The sequence below is a fragment of the Dipodomys merriami genome, unplaced genomic scaffold (assembly GCF_024711535.1).
Source record: "Dipodomys merriami isolate MVZ:Mamm:240054 unplaced genomic scaffold, mDipMer1.0.p SCAF_1, whole genome shotgun sequence".
Classification (NCBI taxonomy): Eukaryota; Metazoa; Chordata; class Mammalia; order Rodentia; family Heteromyidae; genus Dipodomys; species Dipodomys merriami.
Genome location: NW_027202270.1, coordinates 130,472,599 through 130,490,621, shown reverse-complemented (window position 1 = coordinate 130,490,621; position 18,023 = coordinate 130,472,599). Strand labels below are relative to the sequence as shown.

Here is an 18,023-nt window from a genome sequence, read left to right as displayed (position 1 = left end):
AATGTGTATTATGTTTCCATTAACAATTGGTTTTGAACATATTCCTAGTATACACATGGAATTTCTAGGCAAATAGTCAATGGCAACTGTATTACTGAAACTATTATTTTCAAATTCTTTTTAATATTGTATTTGTACTTAGTTTCCAGAGCATTTACATTTGAGGAAAGTAAATGTCCTAGCTTTACAGACATCTAGATTCTTTTTATTCAAAGACAATGGTTTTGTTGCTTCTTAAACTTTTTTTACTTGTAGCAGTGGTAATATGGCTGGCCAGTAGAGGACAAACAGCTTTTTAAGCACATGAAACATAAAGGAAGGATCTCTTAAAAATAAGTTCAATGTTTTGGTAATTGATAAGTTTTATCCTATTATACAAATGGAATTTCTCAGTTAGGAAGGAAGTACATTTTCCAAGTCTTTCACATTCATATTCAAGTACCTATTAAATTTTTTCACTGACGGTCTTTTTTTTCCTCCTGCAGCTTTGGGAACTCCTTTATAAGTTGCAGTTTGTGTACACCTACATTGCCCCATGGCAGATTACATGGGGCTCTGCTTTCCATGCTTTTGCTCAGCCTTTTGCGGTGCCCCGTATCCTTCTAAATAAAATTTCCTAAGACTGGATAGTCATGTCCTTGATGAGAATGTCAGCTTACAGGCAAAGCCTTCCATAGTCATAGACTATAGGGTGCTATGTGATACAGTATCAAAAACTCAAAATCTTTTGAGTCTACAACTGTCCTGATTTAGATCTCGTACTAATATTGTGAGCATCTACATAATGAGAAATATATTAAGACTTAATAATTAAGGAATGATAGCTAAAATTTTTATACTTTAAAAATAAATTACTGTGAATGTTATTGAAGTCAAGAATTTTTAATGCATACATACATTTGGAAATATTTTAAAATAATCAAATTTTTATAATGATAGTAATTAAACTTTTGTCTGAAATTTTGTATTTTCATTTTTTAGAAGTTTTTTTTTTTTGTCGGCTGTGGGGCTTGAACTCTGGGCCTGGGCGCTGTCCCTCAGCTCTTCTGCTCAAGGCGAGTGCTCTACCCCTTGAGCTACAGCGCCACTTCTGGTTTTCTGGTGGTTTATTGGAGATAGTAGTCTCACGGTCTCTCCTGCCCAGGCTGGCTTTGAACCGTGATCCTCAGACCTCAGACTCCTGAGTAGCTAGGATGACAGGCGTGAGCCACCAGCGCCCGGCAAAGTTTTTTTTTTTACTGGAGTCAAAAATGTTATTTTTCAAAAAGATTATCTGAATAACAGTAAATACTAGTAACTTCAGTGATGATGAAATGCAGATGTTAGGTATCTGCAAATTTTAGAACTTTCTAGAAAATTAAACTCAAGCATCTATTCCTAAGCTTGACATATTAACTTTTACCATGTACATATTTGAAAATGTATATTTGGTTCTTCTCAACACATCAAACCAATTTGTATGTTTCTTGTTGTGTCTTTCTGTTGGTAGTTCCTTATGCTGTCCAGTGACATTCTTTTCTGTATTCTTCAGGGGAATCTCATTTCTCTAACTGCTGTAATCTAAATGTGTTTATGAGGCTTTCCCCTCCTTTTTCCTTTTTGGCATATATGTTTAGATAAGTATTTAAGTTCCTTAACCAGTTTTTCCTTAGATTCAGCCATGTTGTTTATCCAGGCTGCTGTATCAGCCTTCTTCTCCACCCCACTAAACCCCTTCCTGGGAAGTGCAATATTCATCACTTCGTATGTTAGACCTGTGAAATTCTGGGAGAGAGACTATAAGTGAGTAAAGTAAAATTCTTGAAATAACAACTTATGTCTTTTTTACAAGAAATAGGTATTGACAGCATTTTTACAAGATGTTACTGTTCATCATTTGTTGTGTTAGAGTATTTTTGCTAAAAATTTATATTTTTATAATTTAAAAATTTTCTAAGTGTTTAGAGAAAAGTACTTTATTTTCTCATCTTTTTTCAGCTCAAAAATTTAAAACAGTTTTTTTCAGTGATATTTCTTAGAATTAGGATCTGTGCTGTACAATGTTTTATGGCTATAAGTTATAGAATTGTCACATAGTTTTCTTAGATATAGCTTGCTACTTCTAAAGCTGAACTTTTCTGTTTCTGTTTTTTCATGAAGAAAAGTATTCAATGACTATTTTTATACATACAGTATTTTCTCCATATAGATTTAGTTCCTTAGGCTAACTGATCTAGTGCTTAGTAACTATCATTGTATGTAATCCGAGAGAAATTATAGAATTATGTATAGTGCATATTTAAACACATTATGTAATGCATTATTGCATTGATTTTAAAAAAGATTTATACTAGTTCTGCTGACTAGTTCATGACTGTCTACAGTCTTTCTATACAACCACATACTGACGCGCACGCGCACGCGCGCGCGCGTGTGTGTGTGTGTGTGTGTGTGTGTGTGTGTGTGTGTGAGATTGTGATTGCCTTGAACTTTGGGCTTGGGTACTGCCCCTCAGCTCTTCAGCTCAAGGATAGCACTCTACCAATTGAGCCACAGTACCACTTCTGGTTTTCTGGTGGTTTATTGGAGATAAAAGTCTCAGACTTTTCTGCCCAGGCTGGCTTTGAACCATGATCCTCAGATCTCAGCCTCCTGAGAAGTTAGGATTACAGGCAAGAGCCACCAGCACCTGGCTACACTGACTTTTTTACTTAGGAAAAATTATAGATTTTAGCCAGGAGTAAATGGCTCATAACTGTAATCCTAGCTGCTTAGGAGGCTGAGATCTAAGAATGTCAGTTTTAAGCCAGCCCAGGCAGGAAAGTCTGTGAGACTCATCTCCAACAAACAAACCCCCAAAAGCTGGAAGTAGAGCTGTGGCTCAAGTGTTAGAGTGCTAGCGTTGAACAAAAGAAGCTTAGGGTCAGTGCCTATGCCCTGAGTTCAAGCGGTAGGATTTTGAAACAGTGAATTAGCTTATGAGTTAAAATGTTTACTTTGGTACTTTACCTAGAACCATGCAGTGTCACTTATTTCAGTAAAATTTCAGGATTATTTATATTCTGTCTTCTGGACCATTTCTTGCCCAAAGTAATATTTTGATATTATACTTCTTAAATGTTTTGGTCTCAGAATCTCTTTATATACTTATAAATTATTGAAAATGCTATCTATCAGTATTTGCTGTGGTAGAAGGAAAAACAAAATATTTCGAATGTTTATATTAAAATAATAATATATCCATTGTGCTTATAATCCCAATACTAGGGAGGTTGTTGCAGGAGGCTCGCAAGGTAAAGTCAGCCTGTGCCACTTAGACCATGTCTTAACAAAACAAAATGAAAACAATCCCAATATGTATTTAACATAAATTGCATTTAAAAATAGTGAAAAGAAAGGCATTGTTTTACAGTTTCGTAAATCTTATTGATTAGCTGATTAAAAGACAGATGGAATCTGCATTCAGTCTATTGTGGCATGTTGTTTTGTTTGAAATATAATTAAATTTTGACTCCCAAATATATGTTTGAAAAAATTATTTTAATAGACTTGTATGACAATGGTAGATATTTTTCTCTGATCCTTCAGTAAAATTCAACAAATGATAGTTTCTTCAAAGCTAGCTGTAAGGTAGAATCTTAGCTGTAAACATTTGGAACTGTGTTATGCAAATTCTATGTACTTTCAATGGATCTTTTATGTAAGCATAATTTTGGAGTATTATTTATTGATAATTTGCAAAACACTGGCTTACTGAGTAGAATAGGTCTTCCAAATGTTGATTTATTACATGGTAATTACATGTCTCAAAATAAAAGTGACTAACCACTGGGAAGCTACCAAGTTTTATGTGGCTACCAACTTTACCCAAATTCTAATATTTGTTTGAAAGCTGTAATTTTATCATTGTCAGCACATACTGCCACTTGTTTTCCTTGAAATGATGAATTTCTTTTATTTTGAGAAATGTCTGTTGAATCTGAATAATTTTACTCTTCAATAGCTGTTTGTAAAAATAGTGTTCAAGAAAGAAAAGCCACCAATTGAGCTTGTAGTTTAAATGATTGCTCAAATATTTTCTCTTGAAACAAGCATTGTATTTAGAATCTAGCAGACTTCAGTGTTTTCTCATTTTGCCATATTTCTATATGACATCAAACAGGACTATACTAAGAAGTTGAGATGGAAGAGAACTGCTTCATTAGCAACATTGTAGCATGAAACTAATTGTTTACTCCATGAAGTAGTGAAGAGTAGGGTATTTGAGGCCAATGCATTGATTTGTGCTCAGGCACCAACATTCTTACCCACTGTTAGCTTTTGCACCATCATTTCAGTTGTCAACACAGTGAAAAAAAGCAAATGCCAATGGGATTTTCTTATGTGGAAGATTTTGATCTGAAAAACTCTTTGAATGGAGTCTTGGGCTCTATGGACCACGTTTGAGGAATCATTGGTCTGAAGACCACAGTGCCACTAGCATCAAGATTGTAGCTTCCCCTTGCAAAGAATGTTTCATGCTCTGTGAATACCTTAGAACTACATGCAGTCTGAGTTTTGTGATGCTGGTCCATTTTTATTATTTTGCACATTGCACAGCACATTCATAGATGTATTTCAGTACACTGTACAATGAAATAGGGGAAATGTTTGAGCTTGTAGTTTATTTTGTGAAAGTGAGAGAGGGAAAAATTTAAAATAAAAAAAACCGTCCATAAACGTATGTTACTAAGGAGTTTAGCATTATACTAGTTGTTGACTATACCTAGAGACTTTCTAAAGTGATGATATATTTGTCTATGTTTTATAGTTTCTCCCTCACTTTTTGTTTCTTTAAAAAGTGTAAAGTTACTAAAAATGTTTTATCTTTTCTTCTTTAGCACAAAACGAGTTGATCATTCAAATACCAGATTGGCTTCCCAGCTTGATAGAAATCCAGGTAATAGTTCTATTTGTGAGTAAGTCAATAACTCCAAGGATTTCATTTCTTTCTACATATGTATATACGTATACATATTTACTTTAACTCCCAATTTGTTGGAAATGCCCCACAAGTTCCCAAAGGTCTTTGTTTTATTTTTGTTTGCTTATGGAATTTTTGAGATGGGACCAAGACAAGTCACACTGGGTAGCTGTGGCTCACCTAAAACAGTCCTCTTAAGAGACTTCAGCATCCCAGATGCTGGGATTATAGGTTTAAATAGCAATTACACACACACACACATGCACGCACGCATGCACACACAACTAAATATCCTTTTCTTTATTTTTACATTAGCAAAGTAAGTGAATTAGACTATATCCTCATCTTTTATTAAATTATTTTAATAATGCTGATAAGAAAAATGCTACTCAAAGATTGTTATTACACAAGTTAAAAATTATAAAGCAGTTAAAGCTGTAAAGGACAGGATTATGGGAAGAGAAACAGTTGTTTCTTTAATATATTTGCTTCCACATTTCTCCAGATGTTTAGGTAAATATTAATTTCATCTTATTTAATTGATTATATACAGAGGTATTATCTAGAGGAGTTAAATAGATAACTGAGATAGAACTTAAGTGGTAGCACTTTGGAGGGTGTCATTATCTAAAGAATGGTTCTTAGTGTTGTCATTTAGGAAATAACATTTTATCAGTCCACCCAATAAGTCGATAGTTCTCTATGGATCTTACTGCCCAGCTGTAATGAAATCAGCCAGAAATTGAGGGTATTAATTTACCTTCCCCTTTCCATCTGTCCTGGGGCTTGAACTCAGCGTCTGTCTGGGCACTGTCCCTGAACTTTTTGCTCAAGGCTAGTGTTCTACCATTTGAGCCACAGCTCCATTTTTGTTTTTTGATGATAAATTGGAGGTAAGAGTCTCACAGATTTTCCTGCCCAGGATGGCTTCAAACAGCAATCTTCAGATTTCAGCTGCCTGAGTAGCTAGGATCATAAGTCTGTGAGCCACTGACCCCTGACTAAGTTACCTTTTGAAAGAGACATTATTCCCAAATAGACAGAAGTATTTGTATCCTTTGATGCATAAATTCAAGTGCTCTGGGCTGGGAAGGTGGCTCAGTGGTAGAGCACTTGCCTTGCATGCCTGAGGCCCTGGGTTCAATTCCTCAGCACCACATAAGCAAGAAGAAAAAAGCCGGAAGTGGTGCTGTGGCTCAAGTGGTAGACCGCTAGCCTTGAGCTGAAGAGCTGAGGGACAGCGCCCAGGCCCAGAGTTCAGGCCCCACGACCGGACCCAAAAAAAAAAAAAATTCAAATGCTCTATCCATCTATAAAACCGAATTGTAAGAATCAAGTTGATTCTTAATTATAAATTTGGATTAAGGAGAACTGTTTGCTTTTAGTAACACATTCTGGTAGAGAAAAGAACAATCTCAGCTCTGCTATATTCTTATAAAAGCCTAGAATTCTCAGGATGCCATTGTCAGTGTCCTGTGTAACAAATCCATATTCTTTTGCAATGAAAAGACAGAATTATATACACTTTTTAAATATTAGAATCTAGAGTTCCTCCCTCAACATTCAATTCATTCCCTCATACCTGCCTAGCTTGCCTGCTTGACTAGCACTCTCCCACTTGAGCCATGGGCTTTCTACCAGGGCTTGTTTTGAACATGGCCCTGTGACCATGGCCCTGTAGGTATCAGCCTCCTGAGTAGTTAGGATTATACCTTTGCCTGCCTCCCTTCACTTAAAAACATATTTAGTGAGACTGAGTTTAAAATGACTACTAAATTTTGAGTATTTTTTCATTCTCCTATAGTTTGAATACAACTTATAGGTTATTGCTTTGGATGGGCAGCTTCCTGGTGTGAGAGAGAGAGAGAGAGAGAGAGAGAGAGAGAGAGAGAGAGAGAGAGAGAGAGAGAGAGAGAGAGAGAGAGAAATGTATGTGTGTGGTATGGTGTGTGTGTGTTGGTTGTGGGGCTTGAACTCTGGGCCTAGGCACTGTCCCTGAACTCTTCAGCTCAAGACAAATGCTCTACCACTTGAGCCACTTCTGGTTTTCTGGTGGTTAATTGGAGGTGAGAGTCTCATGGACTTTTCTGCCTGGGCTGGCTTTGAGCCACAAGCCTCAGATGTCAGCCTCCTGAGTAGCTAGGATTACAGGCTTGAGCCACTGGTGCCCAGCTGGATGGGCAGCTTCTAAATGTGGTCATTTCATTTGATAAGTGATATTTATGCTAATGTTTGTCTGACAGGATTACCCTAATGCCCAGTTTTGTAGGTTCTTCATTACTGTACCTGTGTATATAATTTATTTCTGCTAATGTTATCCATCTTGATATTCAGGTTCTTCCTGATTAATTCTCTTAGATTTCAATTGTATTGTTCAAATCTTATACTACTTTATCTATTTCCTTTATCAAATAGTCTTTTCTCTCCTCCTAAATTCTTTTTACCATTTTTGTTTCTGTTACATGCATTTAATTATAAGGCCTATTTCATTGACTAGCAATAACGGTCCAAGAATTATAAATTGTGGAATGCCAAAAATATGGAAAAGTCTTCAGATCGCATTTAACCAAATTACGTCTTACACTGATAGGGAACTCTCAGAAGTGATATGTGCTTATTAACTCTCAGTGTTGAAGCCTGTGTGTTAATTAGATTTATGTCTCTGGCAAAATATAGGAGATTACCTACTTGAATGATTTATTTTGGTCCCTGGTTTCAAAGATATGATTCTCTGGGTGTTTGGCCCAACTGCTATAGGCCTATAATGAGGCAGAGTATATGGAAGGAAACTTGTGGCAGAGCAGAGCTGCTCACTCCATCACAGCAAGGAGAGAATGATGGGCAGAGGAGGGAAGAAGGGAAAGGAAGGGAGAAAAGAATGTTCCTTCAATAACACACCTCTAAAGACCTTCCACTAACTAGGCCCCACCTCCAGTAATGCCACCAGCTGAGGACAAAAGACTCAGTACATGAGCCTTTTGGGGGACACTTCATATGTAAATGATAACACTGTGATTAATTTTTATGCAGAAATTATGGCAGTATTAGTGTTATTTTTGTCAAATAAATATAAGTACAATGCTAACTGGAATTTAGTTTTGACCAATTTTGTCAATAGAAAGGGAACTTAAAGTGAAAATTTAATGTTTGTTTTTAAATCCTTTCTTACAGGATCAGATGACAACAATCTGAATTCCATCTTTTATGAACATTTAACCAGATCGCTACAACATAGCCTTTGTGGCGATTTGCTGCTAGGGCGATGGGGCAACTTTAGCACTGGGGACTGTTTCATCCTCGCCTCTGACTATCTCAATGCATTAGTGCACCTTATAGAGATAGGCAATGGACTGGTCACTTTTCAGCTTCGCGGACTTGAATTCAGAGGTAAGATCTTTATTTTTATAGCATGTATATGGGATTTCTAAGTTGTATATATCTACACCTTGAAAGTTATCACAAGGTTTGATTTTTAGGATTATAGAATGAGAAAAGTTGTTAAGGTGTGAAAAGTGGTTTTTCTACAAAGGAAATCACATTCAGAAACACGTGAACTTGATATCATCAATTCCTGCACGCTAAATAATTTGTAAGCACAAGTAGAAACTTGTTTTACAGGAATTTCAAGTCCTTTTGCTGAATATCTTTCTGGTCAGAGAATATTTAGACAAGAGATTTTAGAGAGTTTCTCATCTGTTCTAAAAAGATCTTTGGAGTTTTTCAGTCTTGAATAAGAAGCATGGAAAGCATTTGACTCAAAAGAGATCTCTTCAGATATGTACCTGTGATGATGGGTAACATTATCGGTTTGATTGAACTGTCTCAGTACCTATGAGATTATTAGTAAAGCACACTTCTGGGTGTGTCCACTGCATTTCCATAGAGGATTAACTGAGGTGGGATGACCATCCTGAATGTGGATCAGGCTAGATTAAAACTAAAAGGAGGAAAGATGAGTGCAGATATTCTTTCTCTTATTCTCTCCTTCCTGGCTGTGATGATATGAGCTGTTTTGCTCTGCCACGACCTCTCCACCAGGATGGACTTGAACTCCTGAATGCTTGAGCAAAAACAAACCTTTCCTCTCTTCAGTTGTTTTCCTCAGGTAATTGTTACTATGATGGAAGTAGGACTAACTCAGTACCCTAGTAACTTTGTTACCCTAGTATTGAATCAGAAGGCCTGTGCCTTTGTGAGCAATTTGTTTGCTTCTCTAGAAGTTACTCTCCTCCATAGAAATAAGACATTAATGCAGTGCTTAATAGGCTTGATGTTTATTATTTGTAACTTTTCTCCTGCCTCTTTGAGTCTCCTGTTTTCTTCCTTCCTCCACTTCTATGAATGTCATGTTTAAGACAAGGATTTTTCTTAACACTAGTATATAGTATCATTGTGAAAGTGTTAGTGAATGTAATTGAGAAAAATGAAATAATGAAATTGTTGAGAGTTCTGCATTGGTAAACAATATAACTCCTTAGAATTAAGAACAGAAAAATGTAATTATTTAATACTAAATACATCCAAATAGACAAGATATGTTTAATATTTCTGCTTATAACATGGATGCAGTACTGGTAAATAGAGCTCCAGTTCTTCTAAGTTCTGCATGTTATATTCCCATGTCTTAGATAACTTAGTTTTTGTTACACTGTTTTTTGTATAAACTCATATTTTAAGGAGATATATGTGTATTCGATACAAATGCAGTTGTAAGCCCATTGGAAGTTTGGAAGTATATGAATTAAAATGAAAAACCTTTCTGTACAATCTTTAATGTGCTAAAGCACATTGTGATTCTGCAGGAGATAAACATATAATATACATAGTTTCTGGAGTTTGCTGTGATTTGTTAATGAATATGCTAAGGTCAATGAACCCTACTTTACTACTAGTAATGTGTCTTAAAAATTCCTTTTGTCCTTGAAACATTCATTTTTTCCCCCCATTTTCTCATTACCTTTGTTTGTAATAGCCTCTATCTCTCTTTCTTAAGGTACCTACTGTCAACAACGGGAAGTGGAAGCCATTACTGAAGGTGTAGAAGAAGATGAAGGATTTTGCTGTTGTGAACCTGGCCACATTCCTCATGTGCTTTCATTTAATGCTGCATTCAGCCAGCGCTGGCTCGCTTGGGAAGTGATAGTCACTAAGTATATTCTGGAGGGTTATAGCATCACTGATAATAGTGCTGCTTCTATGCTTCAAGTCTTTGACCTTCGGAAAGTTCTCACAACTTACTATGTCAAGGTAAGGCTATGTGCCTACTTAGATCACTGGGTAACTAAAGTTTCCCAGGGAAAACACACATTTTTAACCTACAAATTGTTCAGAATTCTGGAAAGTCAGTAAAAATATACCTTCAAAAATTTTAGCTGATGGGGCTGAGAAGGTGGCTCAGTGGTAGAGCACTTGCCTTGTATGTCTGAGGCCCTGGGTTCGATTCCTCAGCACAACATAAGCAAAAAGAAAAAAGCCGGAAGTGGTGCTGTGGCTCAAGTGGTAGAGCACTAGCCTTGAGCTGAAGAACTGAGGGACAGCGCCCAGGCCCAGAGTTCAGGCCCCACGACCGGACCCAAAAAAAAAAAAATTTTTTTTTAGCTGGGTACCAGTGGCTCACACCTGTAATCCTAGCTACTCACAATGTTTGAAGCCAGCAGGATAGTCAGTGAAACTCTCAATCTTCATCAATTACCAACAAGCCAGAAGTGGAGCTCAAATGGTAGAGTGCAAGCCTTGAATAAAAATGCTAAGGGACAGTGCCTTGTCCCTGAGTTTAAGCCCCGGTACTGATACACACTTCCAGTTGTTCATTAATATTAGTAACATATTTATAGCTAAATGTTTTATGAATTGTGCTAAGGAAAATTTACACACACACATGCATATTCACATGTGCATCTTCCTTAATGCTCTGAAGAAAAGTAGGTCTTTATTGGGGTATAGTCATGTACACATGGCTGGCTACCCACATGGCTGACGTAAGTCTTCCAAGGTCTTCTAGAGAGCAATTTGGGATTGTGGTCTCTAGACTGCCACCCGAGAAAAAAAGGAAAAAATGACTTATCAGGCAGCCATTCCAAGAACTTAGGGTTACTTTCCACAACCTGAGGGCATGAGCCAGACCTCTCATTGGCTGGAGTTAATCCTTTACTACACAAGATATTCTGTCATTGCTAAAAGTCTTGTAGAAATGCAGCATGGTAGTGACTTGGGGACTTCTAACTACAGCCAATTTTTTTGGTATTATCATTTTATCTATTATTATCTTTTAAGTACTTATACAAAGCAGTTTCAATTCAACATGTCCATTTATAAGTACAATGTATTTATGAGAACGTGTATCTTGATCATTATTTTCCCATTTATAGTTCTCCCACATCTTTCTAGACCCTATACATCCCTTCAAGTTGTTGGTTCTGTTTTCACATATACACATTGAATATTATGATTCACTCACCCTTTCTCTCTCCATTCCTATGTCCCCCCTACCCTTTACAGTACATGTTCCAGCTTCCTTGTATTCATTTTGTTAGACTATAAATTAGTTGTTAGAGGAGTTATACCATTGGACTCCTCCCCATTGTATAGCCTACTTAATTTGTGTATATCTGTAAATGACCCTGTACATATTTTTATTTGTTTATAATTTCAGTCTGTCTTCCACATATGAGAGAAAACATACACCTTTTGTCTCTTTGAGCCTGACTTAATTCACTTAATATAATTTTTCTAGGTCCATCTATTTTCCTGCAAAAAACATAATATTCTTTTTCTTATTGTTAGTGTAGATGCATATTTTATATTATATTTTCTTAATATACACATCCATTGTAAGGGAGCATCTGAGATGGTTCCACAGCTTCACTATGGTGAATAGTACAGCAGTGAACATGGGTCTGCAGATGTCTTTAATGAATTTCCTGACATGTAATCTTTTGGATAAATGCCCAAGAGTGGTATTACTGGATTATAGGGTAGATCTATATTTAATTTTTGGAGGAATCTACAAATGGCCTTTCCATAGTGGTTGTATTAATTTACATTCCCACCAACAGGTTCCTTTTTCTTTGCAGCACTTGTTTGTATTTTTGATGATGGTTATTCTTACTGGGATGAGATGGAATCTCAATGTTATTTTGATTTGTGTTTCCATTTTTTTGGGGGGTGGTCCAGTCGTGGGGCCTGAATTCTGAGCCTGGGCGCTGTCCCTCAGCTCTTCAGCTCAAGGCTAACGCTCTACCACTTGAGCCACAGCGCCACTTCCGGCTTTTTTTTTTCTTTTTGCTTATGTGGTGCTGAGGAATCGAACCCAGGGCCTCATGCATGCAAGGCAAGCGCTCTGCCACTGAGCCACCTTCCCAGCCCTCCAATGTTTTTAATAAAGAAACGTGATAAATAAGCTTTAATATCCCACATTTTTTCCACCTTATTTGTGCTGATTTGGTGGAACCTTAAACCTTCCATTTGATATTTGCTTAAACCCAACCTCAGGAAGCTAGAAAAGATTTAGAACCTAGTTTCCATTTTTAAACCTATGTGTGCCATTTTGCTTCTGAAGTCCTACATATATATACATATATATACATGTATATAAACATACATGTATTTTTTTTTGATTGGCTATATTTCTCTAACTTAGGAACACCAGATGGTTCAATAACTTACTATGAGAAAATTTTCAAAATAAATGCAGTACAGTAATTTTTTTCACTGCTCTTCATATTTTTTAAATTCAGAAGCACTAAAATCAGTATGCTGCCCATTGTCTAGATGAATTTATGGTTGTGATTTTAAAGTATTAAGTGTTACTTAATTTAGGAAGGCCTGAGGTATATTTAACATTCTTAGAAAGTATACATAGAATACTGAACTAGAATGAAATGTTTGAGTTTTTGCTGAGGGTTTGAAATTAATCCAAATTTTGATTTTAATCTGAATTCTTTTCCTGTGATTTTAAATTAGGGTATCATTTATTACGTTATAACCTCCTCTAAGTTAGAGGAATGGCTTGCTAATGAGACAATGCAGGAAGGACTGCGTCTTTGTGCAGATCGAAATTATGTTGATGTGGACCCAACATTTAATCCAAACATTGATGAAGACTATGACCATCGACTTGCAGGCATATCCAGGGAGAGTTTCTGTGTGATTTACCTCAACTGGATAGAGTACTGTTCTTCCCGGAGAGCAAAGGTAGGGCTGGTTTACTTCATTTGAAGTTCTGTGAATCCAAATTCTTTTGAAAGTAGAAGGAATATTTCTATTGTTGTTATGGGATCACTGATTTATTGGATTATGTACATTCATTTCTGATAACTAATATTTATTCTTTTTTAAAGCCATTAGATGTGGACAAAGATTCATCCCTTGTGACTCTTTGTTATGGACTCTGTGTTCTGGGACGGAGAGCTTTGGGAACTGCATCCCACCATATGTCCAGGTAAAGTAGGTATTTCTGTTTTCAGGAAGAGAGTAGGAGAAGCTGTCTAACTTTCTGAAATAACTCTTTATGCAAACGTTCATTTTATGCTACTTCATTACAAAAGTTTCTTTAGATTTTAAACTACTTTACATCTTGCTGAACATTAATAAATTCTATGAACTGGTTAGCAAAACTGTCTTTGGGTTTCAAAGTCAAAGTCCGACAAAAATAAGTACCAGGAAATGGGTACTTGTAACAGGCAGGGCTGGGGCCAAAAGGAAAGGACTAAGGCAAATGAAGTGGGGGAGGGGGAGAATGCAATCCATAATTAATTGTATATATCACAAAATTAAGAAAAGTAAGGGAAGGAGTGGGTCAAAGAGGGGTGAGTATGATGAAGGGGGTGACATTGATCAAGATACATTATATTCATAAAGTGCTTTGTCACACAGCATCTGCTATGTACAGCCACTTACAGGTAATTTTTTAAAGCTATCTTAAAATTCACATATGTGAGTAGTCATGGATAATGATAATCCAATGGATTGAAGACATTTTACAGTCACCTCAAAATCCAAGTCATCTCCCATTTTTTTCAGACTAATACCTTTGCTTTTATTTTTTTCCTTTTCTTTTTTCTTCTTTTCTTTTGTTTTTGTTGTTGTTTTGGTGGTGGTGGTGGTGGTGGTGGTGGTGGTGGTGGTGGTGGTGGTGGTGGTGGTGGTGAGGGTAGTGGTAGTTGTGGGGCTTACAGTCAGGGCCTGGACACTGAACTAGCTCAAGGCTAGTACTCTACCACATTGAGCCACAGTACCTTTTCTGGTTTTCCGGTGGTGTATTGGAGATAAGAATCTCATGAACTTTTTTCTGCCAGGGCTCACTTTGAACCTTGACCTTCAGATCTCAGCCTTCTGAGTAGCTAGGATTATAGGCATGAGCCTGACTCTGAGACTCTAAATCTAAACTGAATTTTCTGACAAATTCATCCATATGAATTAGAATTAAGATACACTGTGTATTTTCAATTTCTTCTTTAACTACTTATTTTATATTAGACTCTCCATAATTTATTTTGACTTATAGGCTCTGTTTATTTTCATGGGCTACAGTGGTTACATAGCAAATGTCCCAGATGAGATCTCTTACAATTCTGATTTAGGACTTCTGACTTTAGTCCTTGGAATCTATTTTCAGAACACTCCCAGATGATTTTGATGTACAGCCAGATGTAAGAATTAGTGTGGTAAAAACCTTTATCAAAATATGTGAACTTTTATCTCCAATCTTGACAGTAATTTAGAGTCATTCCTCTATGGATTGCATGCCCTATTTAAAGGAGATTTCCGTATTTCTTCAATTCGAGATGAGTGGATCTTTGCTGACATGGAATTGCTAAGAAAAGTAGTAGTCCCTGGAATCCGTATGTCCATTAAACTTCATCAGGTAAGAAGACCAGATTTTTAACAGCATTACTGAGATTTACTGGTATTTCTTCATTTGACTTCCATAATATATTTTTAGGCACCTTTTGAGAAATGCTCTCATTTGAAGACTCATGATTCATGGCAAAACATTAAATCTTTCAATCCTAAACCTGTGTTTATAATCTTAACAGTCATGGTAAATTTAGATATTAGTATTAGGATGGGACTGATCTAGACATAAACGTAAAGACAAATTTAAGCAGTCATAAGCTGAAAATAATGGTTTTTGACCATATAACAGGGTCTTTGTTTTGACTTCATGCCTCTGAATGAATAACTAGCAACTCCAGATGCAGAACAGTAACACCTGAGGAGCAGTATAAATTCTGCTGTTACTGAACTGTGTGTTTAATTTACTGTATTATATAGAATAATAGGTAGACAGATTTTTCCTTAATTAAATAACCCTAGTAAGGTAATAAAATTAAATGAGGTCCCATAATGTATTTCCAAAGCCCTGAGTCATTTAAAAAAATGTATTGTCAAATTAAGTACTAACACTTGTTTTTCTGATCATTAAATTTGACTGTAATTATCAGATCTGATGGAGATCATGTGATAAATGCATCTGCTGTGCCTAATATGACTGAATATGAGGGAGGGAGAGGAGAGAGAATATACAAGAAAGAGAAAGGAAGAAAGAAAGAAAGAAAGAATAAGAGAGAGAGAAAGAAAAAGAGAAAGGAAAGAGAAAGGAAGAGAGAAAGAAGGAAAGAATTTTTAAGGAAGTAACAGAAGCAGTATTGAAGATCTGGTGTCACCAAAGCTCTTTTTAACCCAAAGAAGCAGCTTTAGTTCTTTTGAGCTTCAGTTTTGAGACATGTAAAAATGCAGATACTTTCAACCTTGACAGATTTACTTGACAAAATTGTAAGTCAAAATGATAGACTGAAAGACATTTGTCCATTGTGAAGCACTAGATTATTTTCACAGATCCTGTCACCAGATTCAATGGCTGCATTTTGGGGGAACTCTCTTCTCACTTATTCCCATCCATGTTGCTTGGCATAGTCTTTTACATAGTAGATACAGAATACAGTTACTAAGTCCTAGAGGCTTTTGTATGATTAAAATACCTATATGTGCACACAGCTCAGAGCCATGCGCAATATAAGATACTGCTCATATACAAAGTGAGTATATTGCTTTACGTACAAAGTGCCTTACAAATGCAGAACCTTTTGTAGGTCCTTTTTTAACTGATAACACTGTAATGATCCTTAAGTTAAAAAAATGTATGAATGAAGGTATATAGACTAACTTTAAAAAAAAAAAAAGACTATATGAAAAGTAGAAATGGACAGGTGCTGGTCGTTCACTCCTAGCTACTAAGGAGGCTGAGATCTGAGAATTGCAGTTTGAAGCTAGCCTGTGCAGAAAAATCTGAGACTTGTCTCCAATTAACCACCAAAAAGCCAAAAGTGGAACTATGACTCAGTTGGTAGAGCAAGTACCAACATTGAGTAGAAAAGCTCAGAGGCAGCATCTTGGTTCTGAGTTCAAGCCCCAAGACTGGCAAAAAAAAAAAAAGAAAAATGGAAATGTATTTGCTTATCTAAGATAACTAAAGGATTGGGTTAGAGCAGAGCCTTTATAGACATATTATAGCAGTAATGAGTTAATTCTTAACCTAATTATGATTAAGAATCTGATTCATTCTTAATATTCATATGTTGATATAAAATATTCATACTAAACTTTTGTAGGAGTTTCTACTTAATGACTTTGTGCGTGTAGAAGTTACAATAATCTCTTCTTTTTCAAAAAAAGAAAAATATATATAGGTGGGTGAAGGATGTGGCACAGTTGGTATAGCACCTGCCTAGGAAGCACAGATTCTGAGTTTAGACATCAGTACTACTCAGGTATATTGTATTTCTGTGTTTAGGATCATTTCACTTCTCCAGATGAGTATGATGACCCTACTGTGCTCTATGAGGCCATCGTATCCCATGAAAAGAACCTTGTGATAGCCCATGAAGGGGACCCAGCGTGGCGGAGTGCGGTCCTTGCCAACTCTCCTTCCTTGCTTGCTCTGCGGCATGTCATGGATGATGGCACAAATGAGTATAAAATCATCATGCTCAACAGGCGCTACCTAAGCTTCAGGGTCATCAAAGTAAGTTTTTTAGTAACTTGATCCAGACTTTTGAAAAGTGATTGAACCTTTTTATAGAAAAAGTGACTAAACTACATTAGCGCTGTTTATAAGCACCTGGTTTGACTTATTTTTGTCAGTAATTAAACATGTATTTCATTTTTTGATGCTTATATCTTCTACATGTGCAATCTGGGAAGCATCCCTTCTTCAAAAGTCCATAAGCACCTTGTTGCTGATTAAATGTCATTCCTTAGGTGACAAAATAATGGTGTCACTTGTTCACTTGTTCACCTTGTTCACTAAACTTAATCTTTATCAACTTGAAAAACTCAGTGGACTACATTTTGCTTCATATATTTACCAGACAGCAGGGGGGAAAGCTCTGTAGGTTTTTTGATTTAGCAGTCTGCTAATAATAAAGGAAATTGATTGTTTTGTTTAAATGTGACCAACTTAATTTATTTTCACCTGTTCACAATTGATTGTCATATTGTTTCTCTGATTTTATTCTTGGCCCCTTAACAAATTTCCATGTGTTTTGATTTTCAGGTGAACAAGGAATGTGTCCGGGGCCTTTGGGCTGGGCAACAGCAAGAACTTGTTTTTCTACGTAACCGTAATCCAGAGAGAGGTAGCATCCAGAATGCAAAGCAAGCTCTCCGGAATATGATAAACTCATCTTGTGACCAACCTATTGGCTACCCAATCTTTGTCTCACCTCTGACAACTTCTTACTCTGATAGCCATGAACAGCTTAAAGAAATTCTTGGGGGACCTATCAGTTTAGGAAATATCAGAAACTTCATAGTGTCAACCTGGCACAGGTAAGCTGTGGGGTTGTTTTCAGTGGCAGTTTATCCTAGCCCTCTTTATCTAAACATGTTTTGCCTAAGATGCTTATAGAAAAAAATAGAGATGCCATAGCACAATATAAACTTACTAAATCTGAACTTCAAGGAATAGAACTAAGCATTTTGCCTTTAAAATCCTAGATACCATTACCTGGTACCAGTGGCTCAGACCTGTCATCCTAGCTACTCAGGAGGCTGAGATCAAGGTTCAAAGCCAGAAAAG

The 18,023-nt window shown here is 36.4% G+C and overlaps 1 protein-coding gene across 5 annotated transcripts in view; it reads left to right on the top strand.

Annotated features, from left to right (window-relative positions):
- Positions 1–18,023, top strand: part of Pcnx1 (pecanex 1) — a 159,643-nt gene that overhangs the window by 128,310 nt on the left and 13,310 nt on the right. For all 5 annotated transcript variants that reach the window (XM_070030966.1, XM_070030962.1, XM_070030959.1 and 2 more), the window contains 10 exons: positions 486–594; positions 1,653–1,782; positions 4,860–4,918; positions 8,114–8,329; positions 9,936–10,189; positions 12,905–13,135; positions 13,282–13,382; positions 14,657–14,807; positions 16,737–16,967; positions 17,499–17,773. In XM_070030966.1, the coding sequence (XP_069887067.1) occupies positions 486–594; positions 1,653–1,782; positions 4,860–4,918; positions 8,114–8,329; positions 9,936–10,189; positions 12,905–13,135; positions 13,282–13,382; positions 14,657–14,807; positions 16,737–16,967; positions 17,499–17,773 (1,757 nt within the window). The remainder of the gene's footprint in view (positions 1–485; positions 595–1,652; positions 1,783–4,859; positions 4,919–8,113; positions 8,330–9,935; positions 10,190–12,904; positions 13,136–13,281; positions 13,383–14,656; positions 14,808–16,736; positions 16,968–17,498; positions 17,774–18,023) is intronic.